This window comes from Pteronotus mesoamericanus, unplaced genomic scaffold (assembly GCF_021234165.1).
Source record: "Pteronotus mesoamericanus isolate MK-2021 breed Mesoamerican mustached bat unplaced genomic scaffold, CSHL_Meso_final contig_169, whole genome shotgun sequence".
In the NCBI taxonomy this organism is placed as follows: Eukaryota; Metazoa; Chordata; class Mammalia; order Chiroptera; family Mormoopidae; genus Pteronotus; species Pteronotus mesoamericanus.
The window spans coordinates 15,145,449-15,160,352 of record NW_026555068.1 but is presented as its reverse complement, the minus strand read 5'-3'; the positions used below and the strand labels follow the sequence as shown (position 1 = coordinate 15,160,352).

The 14,904-nt window shown below is 41.1% G+C and overlaps 1 protein-coding gene across 2 annotated transcripts in view; it reads left to right on the top strand.

The window, feature by feature from the left end:
• Positions 1 to 14,904, top strand: part of DLC1 (DLC1 Rho GTPase activating protein) — a 183,927-nt gene that overhangs the window by 18,864 nt on the left and 150,159 nt on the right. Inside the window, exon 1 of one of the 2 annotated variants that reach the window (XM_054566096.1) lies at positions 5,169 to 5,440. The exons of the other annotated variant lie outside the window; for it this stretch is intronic. Coding sequence (XP_054422071.1) covers positions 5,302 to 5,440 — 139 coding nt within the window. The 5' untranslated portion in view covers positions 5,169 to 5,301. Of the gene's footprint in view, positions 1 to 5,168; positions 5,441 to 14,904 lie in introns of those variants that run through there. 2 annotated transcript variants of the gene reach the window in all.

Here is a 14,904-nt window from a genome sequence, read left to right as displayed (position 1 = left end):
TCTTTAATAAAGGGATTAATCCCATTCATAAGAGCTCCACCCTCATGCCCTAATCACCTCCCAAAGGCCCCGCCTTCTAATACCATCACATTGGGGATTAGGTTTCCACCAACAAATTTGGGAGGAACACATTCAGCCTGTAGGAGCTTGCTTTCTCACAGGTGATTTTTCTCATCCTTGATGGAGAATTTTGTTTCAGAAAACATAGATAGTAGTGAGATTCAGCAGTGGAAAAGGGAATAAGGTATTGCTGCATCAGTCAGGAGGAAAAGGCAGTCCTTCCTTCTCTCGTTTCTAATATTTACTTCTTATTCTGTTATACCTTCTCCTGTAATGCATTTATTCAACAGGACAAGGGAGATGGGAGTTAACGGGGAAAGAAGGGGAAAGGTCAAGTCAAGGACTATGTATATAGTGACCCATGGGCAAAGACAACAAGGGAGGGAGGATTGAAAATGGAAAGTGGGGGGTAGGTAGGGCAGGGGAGAGTAATGGGGGAAAATGGGGACAACTGTAAACTGTAATATGGGGACAAATTGAACAACAATAAAAAAATTAGAAAAAATATATTCCTCCATATTGATCTTATTCTGAAAGTGTGATTTCTGTATATATTCGTAGTTGTAGAGAAAGTCTCTGAACTTCTTTGATCACTAACTCCTGTCAGTAAAACTCCCTGAGCTTAAAACGTCAACAAATACATTTCTAATTACTTATAACATATCCATAGATCATTGTACTTGTGGGCTTTGTTCACTAGACAAAAGTATAAATATTTAAAGAACTATATGGAAAGATATAGATATAGCTTCTAAGGATTTCTTTTTGCTTTCTAAAGGAAATCTTGTCTGCACCCAGGTCAGAGATGAAAGGTTTAAAGAAAATCATCATCATCGTGGCTTAGTGGTGTATCAGGCACCAATAGATACCTCACAAATAGTATAAACAACCTTGACCTAAGCCTTTTGGTTAAGAACATTTAACAGAGTTTATCATAAAGGAGATTCTCAACCAAATTCAATGTAAGCTTTAGGGTCCAAATATAGAAACAGATAAAAAAGTAAAATTACTACTTGTACCAGAGCAACACGCTAAAGATGGTCATATTAAATAAACATTTCAAAATCAAAACAATCATCTGCAACACATTAGTAACACCTACAGGCCAGGTGTTATTAATTGGAGTACACAGAAGACACACACCCCTCAGAGCTACAGAGGCTTCATACTATGAATTCTCTTTGTCATGGCCTTTTGGATGCTGACACAATGGAGAATTCTGTTTTTGTGGACTTCCCGCCTTGTAGGCGGACTTATGCCAGTGCCGAACTGTCATCCACTGAGCCCAATGTCCTGTTGCAGAGCTGGATTGCTCGTAGGGCTTAGCCAAATAGAGTTTTAATAATTTCCTTTCCATGCTCAAGAACCAGATCCAAGCATGGCAGTGACTCAATAAGCTCTCCATTTCCCATCATTGTTCACATTATTTTGATAGAAACTCTCAGTCCTTTGGGTAGTCCTAAATGTTCTAATTACTCCAAAGAAGGCTTCCGTGAGTTGACTCAGCAAGTGAAAGTGGCCCGAAGACCACTGTTAGGCTCCACAGGCGTGGGAAAGAAGGTGTCCCTAACATTAGATCAAAGCAAATGGGGTGTAGCAACACTATGACATTAAAATTTTTGTTTTCAGTAAGAAGACAAGATCTATAAGTTATGCAAAACTAGATAAAATTTATAATGTACTGCCAAATGTTTTTCTTAGATGGAAAATATTAGGGACATACTAAAGCCAGAATCTCTAGCTGACTAGACAAGAATCTCTGCTCTCCAGGGATCTGGAAGAGTTTGCTAAGCTCTCCCAGGTCAGAGAGCAGCCCTACCAATGGCTAAAACTAGCTCTTTATCACAAAAAATAAGGAAGTGAGAAGCTGTCAAAGCATTATGTGGCTATTCTCATTTTGTCTCATAATTCCCAGTGGAATCTTGAGAGAAACCAGCAAACTTCTCATATTCCCACTTCCCCCATTTGCCAAGCTGAGGCAACACTAATTATCACATACTGCCCTCGCCTCTTACTGTTTGAAAAGACTTGGATTATGTAAAGTTTGTAGAAATACAACTTAAGGAATTATTCTACAAACAGTGGGTTCTAAAAAGCAATTTTTCTGTGTAGACTGTTTCTAATGGCCAGCAAATACAGAAACCAAGCAAAGAAAAAAAGGATCCTTTAAAATCGGCTGTGTATTAAAGTGGTTTTTACACCATCCTCATGATAAATGCCTGAGATTTACCCATAAGGAGTTGAAATATCCTCACAATGAGATTTGGACTTAATGAGTTTTCAAAAATGAGAGGCCAAATTGCCAGCCCCATTTAAGACTCTGACAGAATCAACAAGGAGAGCCCTTTTTCCTAGATAACATTTATCTGTGCTCCTGCTTTCCCATAGTCTGCCAGCAAAAGTTACATTTATGTTGGTACATTTCCTTTAAAGAAAACATAAAACCTGCTACATAAGTTAGGCCTATGGATCAGCCTAGCAATGAAACCTATTTTAGAATAAGTATGTGTTTCCAATACCTGTTGAAATGAGTTACAAAGAACAAGGAGTGTTATCCTGGAAAAGAAGGAGGGTCATTCTGGAACACTTCGGAGACCAGACCTTGGTGCCTTATCATTAAAATGTACGTGTTTTCTACACCTTGGGGTTTCTTGGCTCATTGCTCTTTGATTTCCATCACTGGGACCACTCAAAACCCATAGGTGACCTGGGCTTCTTCCACATCCTTGGTCCAACTGATGATTTTATTTGACTAAGATTAAGGAGTTTTGGTCCATAGCTTAGTATGAACTGAGCCTAAATAACACTAATAATGGATCATTATCATCAATATTAATGTGTGACCAAAGAAACTGATTGAAGACTTAATGTGCTCAGGATTCAGACAGCTCTGGGTGTGAACCCTGGATCTGCCATTTACCATGTAACCTTTCTCAAGTTTTAACTCTCTAAATTTCAGCTTCCTAATTGCTGAAGAAGAGATTTAACACCTACACTTGTGTGTGTGTGTGTGTGTGTGTGTGTGTGTGTAAACAGTGCTAATAGAGTTTGAGGTATGTCATAGGGACTCAGTAAATGTTATTTTCCCTTTATTGTTCCCCCTTCCTTTCCGTGTTTAGATATAGCAAAGCTTCATGCCATTATAGTCAGACCTTCTTCATGACTCTTACAGTCAGCTATTGATATTCATGCTAGGAGTGATTGTATGTCCGTGACTTTGCCATGGATCTAGATTAGAAATGTAGGTGAGGTTAGTGACTAGAAACAGAAATCCAGGCTATGTTTTTTTTTTCCTTCCTATGTGTGCCCGTCAACACTTTGTACATGTTTCTATCATGGAACTTATTACATTATTTTGAAATTCTTTGTGGTCAATGTGGTTTCTCCTCCTCAAAGACAGAGTTGATGACTTCTTTATCCTCAGCTTCCCCGTGCCTAGCACTGTGTGTGGTTCAGTACCTGTGCTATGGGTACTTTCCATTGTTCCTCTGCAAAGGGGCCCACATCCACCTGTTCCGTTCCCCCGGACCAGGAAATAAGTCAACCTGCTTCCAGGTGCTCAGATTTCTTTAAAGGAGAAGAACACATGTACACATGTTGTTTAAAACCCAGTGTTAGATGATCGCTTTTTTTTTTTAATGGAAGATTTTCCCTTGGGATTGTCTCTCACAGGCACTGAGGTCTACATACCTCAGCAGCTAGTGCTCTCTGCTTCCTGGCCCATGCCCAGCCCAGCAGTAAGGCAAAGGGGTGAAGTATCTACTAGGAATGTCAGTCTCCGTTAGAAATACTCATGAACTTTAACAATTTGGAAATAACACAATTTAGGACTCATGGTTTCCTAATAAGCAGTAGTACCAGTATGACTTGTAACTTGTGAGCACCTTCTTACTCTTTTAATTATCGTTCTTTGTGTCATTAAGTTGTCAAAGTTGATGGGAAAGAGGATGCATGCTGTAGAAATCTGGAAACTCCGGAGATCAATGTGAGTCGAAAATAGTTTCTCATATATAATTAATTATGAAAATGATTAGAATTTCTTTGGCACCTGGCAACTTACCAAGTGCTTTTACAGCATTATTTAATTTCACAAAGGTTATGAACTGGCCCTCAGATATTTCATGCCAAAACTTGAAAGTTACAAGATGCGATTTAAGGGACAGTGGAAAAGGAGGTTAAAAATGCATTAAAAGACAGATAATCAGCCAAACTCATTGGCAGAGAAAGAGATTTATTTGGCATTTTAGAAACTCGACATGTCTTGCAAAAGAAGCAGTTGGCCCATATTTTGATTTCACAGGGTTGGCACTTCATTGTTTGGGGGAGAATTTTGATGTGCAATTATAATGATGACGTTTGCTTACTTGGAACTGAAAGATTCACAAAACCAAGAGACATCTGAACCTTATTTAGAGGCAAAACCAAGAATTATTTGATTAAACCACTGAATGTAAGTAGAAGCATAGTCAGAGGAGAAATATGAGGAGCTGATTAATAAATAGTTCGTTTCAAACTCGGGTACCCATTTCCTAGAGAGAATCCAGACTGGTCAGCAGGATGCTCAGGACAGCCTTTGCTTCCTCCCCACACCCACAACTAAAGGCTGAACTTTCTGTCTCTTAAACATCCTACTCTAAAACCATGAGTTAATAAAACACAAATGAGGTGATCAAGTGCGACGGTGAATGCGAATTAACCCTGAAAATTGAAGAGCACCCTACCTGCCACCCCTCCTCAATCTCCCTCACTTTTTTGTCTCCCGCTCTGCCTTTCATTCAAAGTGCAAGGTTACGGTGGGTTGCCAGGAGAGAAGAAATGTTATTTAATAGACGAACAGCCAAGCAGGGACCTAGTCAAGTGATTGGATTACACAGGAAGCTAGAATCATCTCGATAGCCACGAAGGCAGCTTGAGAGCTGCGCGAGTGTGTCGTTGGCTCATTTGTAAGCCTTTCCAGATGTGGCAGGCGCGCAAGCTTGCGCTTGGCGGCTGTCCAGGAGGCCGCCTGCAGTCGGCGCACTCCGGGCCGCAGTGCGAGCCGCAATGCCGGGCTCCTGACGGCACAGGGCTCGCTGGCGGCTCGGCCCGGATCCTGTCCCAGTCTGTGTCCCCAGGCCCGGCGCGCACGCAGCCCCGCCGCCTGGCAGAGCCGCAGCCGGCAGCCGCGGCAGGACGTCTGTAACAGGAGGAGCCGAGCAGAATGGTCGCGGCGCCAAGGCTGCTCTGAAGTCCTTTGCGAGGATGGGGGACTCCGAGGCCCACGTGATGGCGCGGCCCCAGCGAGCCCCTCTTCGGAGGTCCTTTAGTGACCACATCCGAGACTCCACGGCCAGAGCCCTGGACGTTATTTGGAAAAACACCAGAGACAGAAGGCTGGCAGGTGAGGAGAGAAGAGGACGAGGGGGGATGGGAGCTATTAAAGGGAAAACAATTAAATGCACAGACACAGTTATTAACTCGGATAATTTATGATCTCATCAGCTGGGTAAAGTTCATCACTGTCATGGCATTGATTTCAATCTCCCTTCCTCTGATATTTAAAACGCTTCTGGAGTGTTTTGGTTTGGGGGTTCCCCCTCCCCCTCTGATGCCTCTGTCTGATTATTTTTAGATAAGGTTTTATGAGAGTATTTTTCTTTTTTTGGTTTTTTTTTTTTTAACCTTGAAAAGAAAAGCAAGGTCGTTTTGCATATCAGGAAATCAGTGGTGATGACTAGCCACAGGCCGAAGCTCAAAGCAATGTGCGGCTGGGGAGGGGCAGCTGCGGAGGTGGCCTGTCCCAGGTGACCTGGCATGTGTGCAGCAGAGGGGCCTGGAAGGGCTGTGTCAGTAGAGTAATCTGCGCTGCCCAGTCAAAGCGCTGGTATTTCCTCTGGCAGCCTGGAGCTGAGCTGAGTTCCAAGAGGGTGTCAGGTATGCGAGAGGCAGGCATTGGAAATATAATAAAACATAACCACAGTGGGGCAGTTTAAAGGTTCTGGGGCTCATGTGACAGCAACCAAATGGCAGGCTGTGTTTGAAGGGGCTCACTAAGGAAACGGGAGCTTCTGCCTGGTTCTGGTATTTAGGAATATTCCTAAATTGGTACCAAATAGCATCTCAGGCAAACACACAAAAAACTCTTAATCCCAAAAAGGTCTCCCAGTAGCGCTGAATGGCTCTTTCTTGTTTGCTTTCTAAATCTGTAAGCCGATGTCCTCTACATGGATGGGTCAAAGATTATGTTTTCCTAGCCCTTTTGGTTAATCCAGTTGTTTTCTATATACTGAAGTTCTGCATTGTTAAAAATATTGGAAGTGGCCTTCAAGTGTCAATCCAGATTTCTGTGCTGTGTGTTCTTGATAAAAGGTCATTTGACTTTCACACAATTGTCCTGACATGACTTGAAATGGGGAAATGTAAGGTCTGTGATTGTGATAAAGCAGATTACAAAGATAACATACTTGTTATCTACCACGGTAGGCCGTAAATTTTTCCTAAATGCTCATAAAAGTCTTTTGGCTAAGTTAAACAATATTGCCCAGGACTGGGAGAGACTATGGCAAGCAGTATTGTTTTACCATAGGTAAGGGAGATAGAGCAAAATATTTTCAATTGAACCATATGGGTAGGACTTTACAGTAAAATGCGATACCTTAAAGAAAGACAATTTTCCAATAAGGTGGGTTTTTTTAAGGCGTGCTATCCACTGCTAACAATTTGTGACCGGCTAGAGGAAGTTTAAGAAGTAAGGTATGGGAGTATAAAATCCACAACTATCATTGTTTGACCCTTAAAAAAATAAGGTGATTGCTTTATTGTTGTCTTGCTTGACAAATTCACTGTCACAAATGGAAAGATTCCACTAATAATGTCTCGTGAAAATAACCCAAAAGTGTCAAGGAGGGCACCCCCTACCTCCCCCCTTTCTCTCTGGCTGTCATCACACGGTTGTCTCTCTCTATGTATTTTATATATATGTGTGTGTATGTGCTTTTTTCAGTTTCGTCCATAGGTTTATCTGACCAAAGTGCTTGGCCCTGGGACAAAGTCTTAACTTTCCCTGTTAGGATCTTTGTCAGTCAATCTCTCTCTCATACACGCGCGCGCGCACACACACACACACACACACACACACTCTACATAACTTAAGAGCTCCTAGTTCTGCCTCAAATGTTGTCGTGTCCAAAACCCCTCATTTACCCCTCCTCACCTTAAACTTCCTTATGTAAAAAATAGGAATTTTGTCTGTGATGTTTCAGGACTCACAGCCTTATATAAACAAGACACAGAATTGCTCCTAGAAAAAGCCTTCATGTCGTAGGAGTGACAGAACACTGTTTTAATTGCACGCGCCCTTCTATGTAGTGTAATTGCCTTTCCCCGCCCAACCACACGACCCACAGGGGTTTCTCTTACTCTTGTTCTCTCTGCAGCCATCAGTGCTGACCCCACAGGGACACGGTCTTCTTTCCTGAGAGTGGAGGGTGGCACTGAGTTTTCCGGGAACTGGAACTCTGAAGTTAACAGTGGGTGACAGATGGGGTTGGCAGCCCTTCTCTGTCTTAGCTTCCTCTGTGTCCTCCCCTCTCATCAACGGCTGCCGCCTCCCCTTGAGTAGAAGGACATCTTGGTGTCAGGGTGCATTCATTCCTCAAAACCTCTTGCCCCCTAATCCTTTCCTATAGGGTCATGTAGGGGGTTTGTAGCCTTTTTCTGTTCATCGATCTCTTTAGCATTCTGGTGGAGCCTATGGATCACTTCTCAGGATAATATTTGTAATGGAGAAATAAAATACATAAAAATTATAAAGGAAACCAATAATAATGAAATATAGTTATCAAGGTATCCAAAACACAGAGTTGTGATTTAGTGATATAACATGAGTGAGTTATATAATAGGGCACCGTGTTTAAAATATAAGGAAGCTAGTAAAAATTATTTTTTAAAGACCCCAGCATGCAGATTCTTATTGCTTAGCTAGAGTAGGAGCGCTAAACTGTATCTGAGTCTTTGGCTTATCTCCTCATCACCAACCATTGTAGACAGGGAATCCTGGGGACCAATATCCACACCCAGGTCATCAACGTGCAAAACTTCAACTCTCTACTCTCTGGTTTGGTAGCTGACTGGGGCCAGCGATATCCCATGAACGTCCCTGATCCAGGTCTGGCTTGATGACTATCATAACTGTGCAGTAGGCATGTGTGTAATATTTTGTGATTTCTGCAACAACTTTCAGTGAATGGAAAAGTCTGGTTCGTTTGGGTAACAGAGTCACAGGGACAGCTAATACCATGGCATGGGGGGAGGGAGAAGCTGCTTGTCAACATTCATCCCTGGAAGAAATGCGATTTCAGTTAGAATTTAGTAAATGGAGAAATGAAACTTTTCCTCATCCAAGTTCATGGACACCCTGAATTCTGTCCACAGGCCCTAGATTAAGAGTCTCTGCTTCCTACTCCCTGTGACTTCCTAACGCTTGTAATCAAAAAATCTGAGACTGAGCTACTGGGCTGTCATATGTAAGATGGCTAGAATTCCTTGGTGTATGTTTGACAAAGCTCCACCAATGACTTTGGACTGACGCCCCAGCAAGACTGCCTCCAAGGAAAAATAAAAGAAACTAAAATTCAGACTAGAAAGAGATAGACAGACTGAAAGTAAGGCAAACCCAGACTATACGTGTACAGTAACTCATCAATGCGGAAAGTAGAATGAATAAATAAACCAAAAAAGAAAATAAACCTTAGTCTTTATTTAACATCTAATAAGGTAAGGAAAATTTATACAGTGTAAAACATCCTGATTTTTAAAAAAACTATTCAATCAATTCTTTTTATTACGGGAACATGATATATAAGGGAAAAATGGAAATGCCTCAGCCTGTTCTGAGATATGTGGCATGACTTCTGTAGCTAAACATTTAAGAGAAGGAAGAAAAACTGAATTGCCTGTAAAGAAGGCAGAAAAATTTAGACAAATCTCAATCTCAATATACCTACAATAAATTCTTCAATTATCTGCATCAGGTAGGATCCCCCTGGGATATTTTGTTCAGCAGCGTCTGTCTTTTGTGAAGTAAATTTTCACATTTCAGCTGACCAGGTCTCCAATTCACTAGCAAAAGGAAAATTTGACATGCTGTGTGATATGTTGGCTTTCGGTTCCGTGGGGCATCAAGAATTCTGGCCCACTTCCCATGGCAGGCAACCACAAACACCGACTCCTGTGAACTGTTTCCTGCTCATTGGTTCACAGGGCAAAGCAAGTAAGGGCATATGTAATGCCTTTTAATCAAGAGTGATGCAGGCCTCAAAATATGCAGGCTCCTCCAGTAAACAAAGACTTCCCTAGACATGTGCAACACTATATAACCTTTTAAAAGGTCTGAGAGACAACCACTAATGATGCTTCTTGAGACACTCACATCTCTGGAGGTAGACATGAGCATGTATCTATTGAATTAGATACCACTATTTCCAATAAAAGAGGAGCGTGTTGATGTTGAGGCCAACTTGGATGAGGAAACAGTGGCTAAGAAAGCTGGCTCTGACATCAGACGGCCCGGGTTTGAATCCTGGCTCTTGCACTGCATACCCCTGGGCAAGTCAGTCTATTCCTCCCTAATATAAAGAGGATGGTAATGGTACACTGTCATGAAATTGTCCTAACGATTAAGTGAGCAACAATGTGGAGTATATGGGAGAGTCAGTGACCTATAATAAGCATTTCATCAGTTTGGATTTTAGAGCCCCTCTTCCCTTTTCCTTATGCCCTGCTTCCCTGGAAGCTTCACCCGGTTAGCGTGACACTACTAAAATTTTTTGGCAAAACTAGTTCAACCAGTCCAAAAAATAGAAAATAAAGGTTAAAATTGTAATGGTACATAGAATTTATTTCAGTGTATCTGGAGAAAAACAAAGAAGCTTCTAATGGAGGTGATCTTTATGCAGACCTTGAACTCCAGAATGAAATGACTTGGAGAATAACTGGTTTTGCACATTAATGAAGGAGTCAGTCCCTGTGTATGAGTTTGTCAGGCTAGATCTACAATATCTGAAAGTCTTCCCAAGCGAGTTGGAACCTGCTTTGAAAATTGCTCTATAGATGGAGCCAAACATGGAAAAGAGCAGCAGCACCAGCAAGCCGGGTTTCAAGCACGTGGCCCAGCTCTGGTATGGGAAAAATATGTCAGATGTCAAGGTTGCACTTGAAAGGGATATTTTTCATGGCTCTCTTTCTGGAGCAAGACTTCTATAACTTTCTTCATTTGAAATATTCTGTATAAGCAGTTTGCATATTTTGCCAAAGGTTATTATACGCAAATAATGAGATGTGTCCAAAATCAAAGGTGTGGTAGGAGGGGTATGTTAATTAGTCACAGGTCTGCTAAAGGATCTGAAGCCAAAACTGGATTTAAAAGAACATTCCTGGAAGTTCTCTATTCTAGAGGAATTATTAAGGCATAGATTCAAGGTAAACTTGTCTTGGTCTGTGTTTTCCAATTTCTCATTCTAGTCCCTTTTAATAATAATTTGTCATTCTTTTCTTTTCCCCATTGAGGTATAATTGACATATAAAATTATATTAGTTTCAGGTATTCAACATAATGATGTGATACTTGTATATATTGCAAAATGATCACCACAATAAATGTAGTTAACATCTGTCACCACACATGGTTACAAAATTATTTTTCTTGTAATGAGAACTTTTAAGATTTACTCTCTTAGCAACTTTCAAACACACAAGACAACATTATTAACCATAGTCACCGTACTGTACACTATATCCCCATGACTTTTTATTTTATAACTGGAAGTTTGTAGCTCCTTTCACCCCCATTTGACACAACCCCCACCACCAATCTGTTCTCTGTAACGATGAGCTTGGTTATGTTTGGTTTTGCTTTGTTTTTTAGATTCCACATATAAGAGAGATCACAATGATACTTGTTTTTCTTGGTCTGACTTATTTCACTTAGCATAATGACATGGAGATCCATCCATGTTGCTGCAAATGAGATTTCATTGTTTATTTATGGCTGAATAATATTCCATGGTATATATATACCTCGTTTTCTCTATCCATTCATTGTCTATGGACATTTAGGTTGTTTCCATATATTGGCTATTGTAAAGAATGCTGTAGTGAACATGGGGGTACATATATCTTTTGAATCTGTGGTTTTGTTTTCTTTGGATAAATGCCCAGAAGTGGAATTGCTGGATCATCTAGTAGTTCTAGTGTTAATTTTGTGAGGAACCTGCATACTATTCACAGTGGCTGTACCAATTTACATTCCTACCAACAGTGCACCTGGGTTCCCTTTTCTCCACATCCTCACCAACACTCATTATTGCTGTCTTTTTGATAATAGTCACTCTAACAGATGTAAGGTGATATCTGATTGTAGTTTTGATGATTTGCATTTACCTGATAATTAGTGATGGTGAACATCTTTTCATGTACCTGTTGGCCATCTGTATGTCTTCTATAATCTGTCATTCTTGGAGAAAGAGGATGTACCAGCTGGAGGGCATGTGCTCACGTTGTCTAAGTGTGTGTGATGATGAGCTTGCACTGACCCTTCTGTGCACTTCCCCCATTGCTTGTGAATAAATGCTGATATTTTAAAGCATTTGCTTGGAACTATTGCTAAAGACATAACAAAAGTTAACCGAAGAACAAACTTACCTATGCCCTAATAACCAAATGCATGGCTGTAGTGCTACTGTTGGTCTTCTCAGGCTCAGCCAAAGCCTAGGCATGTAACGTAAACTACAAAAAATGTTTTGTAACATGAACTAAATCTGACACCTAACCATAGGTGGCTATTGTCATCTGGATATATTCTTATGACAAATAATGTAATAAAAACAATTAAGTTGTTATTTGAGGGCCTACTAATAGCCACAAACTATGCTGAGAGCTCTAAAAACATTTTCTGTTAATCATCAAAATAATACTTAGAGGTATATCCTACTATTTTTATTCTTCTTTAAGATAGGGTCTTTTCTGTACCCTACCTTAATACCTTAATACCTTAAAAAACTATTAGTGAGTGTCCATGAACAAAACTCAGAAACATCCACATCTGTCGATCATCATTAGTTAATCTCAGAAGTATGTTTGGAAAATGTCTTGTATGCAAAGCACTGTGCTAGGCATTGAATGACAGATAAGACGGACACATTTCTTGCCCACCAGCCATAAATATGACACCTGAATTCTACCTTTAAACTCAAGAGGGGGCCAGCATGGGTTAAGTGAACTCTGTTTTATTAAGGATGAGTGACACAGTCTCCTGGACGCTGAGGGGTGTGTGGAACTCATCACTGGTTTGTCCTTTAAACCAGTGATCCTCAGGGGGATGGGAGAAGACTCACTGATAAGGGGCAGTATCAGAAAGTGTAGATGTAGCTTTTAAAGTATATTCAATCAGTACATTGTCTTCATAGTGCAAATCGTATCTTACAAAATGCTGAAGAGAGAGAATGAAAGCATGGGAGGGTGGGGGGGATGGGACATGAATGTAAAGGTCGAGAAACACCAGTTTAAACTACAGTGCAGATCCCGGGAGGCCAAGTCCCATCATGTGCAGTGTAACCTGTGAGCATGAATAAAGAAATCCGAGTGTCAGAATGCCCCCAGAACCGAGGGAGGTCCTCCCTGCAAAGAAAAGTTCAGCAAATTTGTGCATCTTCCCTAAGGAGCTGGCCCTTCTCTTCCTGGGACAAACACTCATTACTTTCCAAGTGCCATGAAGTCACACCTTTAATCCCCTTTTTAAGATGAAATGCTGACCTTTTACAGTTGAAGCGTATGAAGGTCTAAAATATGTTACTATCTAAAATAAGATGTGTTTGACTGATTCAAAAATTAGAATGAATGAAAATTGGAAGTTGTACTTTATCTCAATTTATAAACAAGACTGTTCTCAGACTTTAGCACACATGAGCTGTAGAACTGAAGTAGATTGTCCCAAGTCTATTTTGTTTCCACAGCATATTTTTGTGGAACCAAACTGGAAGTCAGTTATTTTATGTTCCAAGTCATTGATTTGATTCTTGGCTTCATCTACTCCACTGTTGATTCCCTGTACATTTTTCTTGATTTCACTTAGTATAACTTTCATTTCTGCCTGGGTCTTCTTCATGCTGGTCAATTACCCAATGAGTTCCTCGAGCATCCTAATAACCTATGTTTTGAATTCTGTATCTGAGAGATTGCTTATCTCCATTGTGTTTAGCTCTTTTTCTGGAGTTTTGTTCTGTTCTTTTTGGGAGCCATATTTCTTTGTCTCTTCATTTGGCAGCCTCCCTGTGTCTCTTTCTGTGCATTGGGTAAAACTGCTTTGACTCCCGCTCCTAGTAGTGTCCCCAATGTAGAAAAGGGCGCCGGTAAGTTGGATGGGACGGAGGCTTAGGTAACTGCCAGGGCAGGGCAACCTGTGTGAATCAGGTTGATGGAGTCTCTGATATGGTGTCTCCTCTCTGTGGCTTTGTGTGGGGGAGGGCTCAGAAGAGACCACGTCCACTGACTGACCTCTGGGGTTTTCTCCAGGAGGAGGCTGTCCCCCAGCACTCACCCTGGTGCGAGACGCTACAATTTCTCCCTATATACCACTAATGCCCCTCTAGCTGCTGTCCCGGTTCTAGAGCCCAGAGGGAGTGAGTCTGTGTAAGTCCCAAGTCTGTTTCAGACCCTTTAAGAGGAGATGTCTGAGAATCCCACAGTTTCTTCCTCCACCCAAAACCCCATTGGTTTTTACAGACAGAAGTTATGGGGGCTTATCTTCCTGACACAGGACTCCTGGGCTGGGTGGTCTAGTGTGAGGCTGGGATCCCTTGCTCCTGAGGTATCCCTCTCAATTATTATCTATCACACGTAGCTGTGGGCCCAGCCCATCCGTGTTTCCATGTCTCCTACTCATTTAGATGAATGTGACTTCTTTAATCCCTTGGTTGTTGGACTTACAGACAGCTCAATTTTCTGATAATTCTGGGTGATAATTATCTTGTATTTTAGTTACAATTTTTGCTATGGTTGTGCGAGGAGACAAGCCGTGTTTACCTATGCCTCCATCTTGACCAGAGGTCCTAAAGGATATTTTGAATGTTCACATATAGCTAGTTAACTATGACTTCTTACTGTTACCATGTAGAAAGGCTGAAGGATAAAAGACAGCAAGAAAGCTTTTGAGGTCAAACACTTTATCTTCAAATAAGGGACTTAGAACAGAGAAAGTATAGGACCTGGCTCACACTGTACAGCCAAGAAGGCAGACAAAACATCCACTGAAACAAAGTGTTTTGATACTAGGTGGGCATAGTCTTTTATTAAATACAAATTTGCTAATATTGACTGTACATTGACTATGTTAAAGACATGATGCTAGGTGGTAAAAGACAGAGATAAATTAAAAACTCTCTCTGGACTTCAGTAGTCTAGAGTCCATTTGGAAGGAAAAAGTAACTTACAGAGAAAATAAGACTTTAAGATGTGATTTGACAGGTACTGTAAGGTACTTCATGAGCCAATCAATATTTGTCCCCTCCTCCCTCACTTCTTCCTTCTTTTTTCCTTCCCCTCCTCCCTCCTTCTCTGCCCCACCCCCTACTCTCTGCAGCATGAATGTACCACTGGTCCAAGTGTATTGTAACAAAAAGACATCCACACTATTTCATCATCACTATCTTTTCTGTACTTTATCAGAGTCATGCTCATTTGTCCCCTAATACACCTTATTTATAAGTGAAAGTTTCCTTGATACAACTAACTTTCGAAGTTGTAATTTTCCCTTTTTCACTATTGATCATGGAAATGAAAACATTTGAGTCATAGCGAAGAGCCTCTATG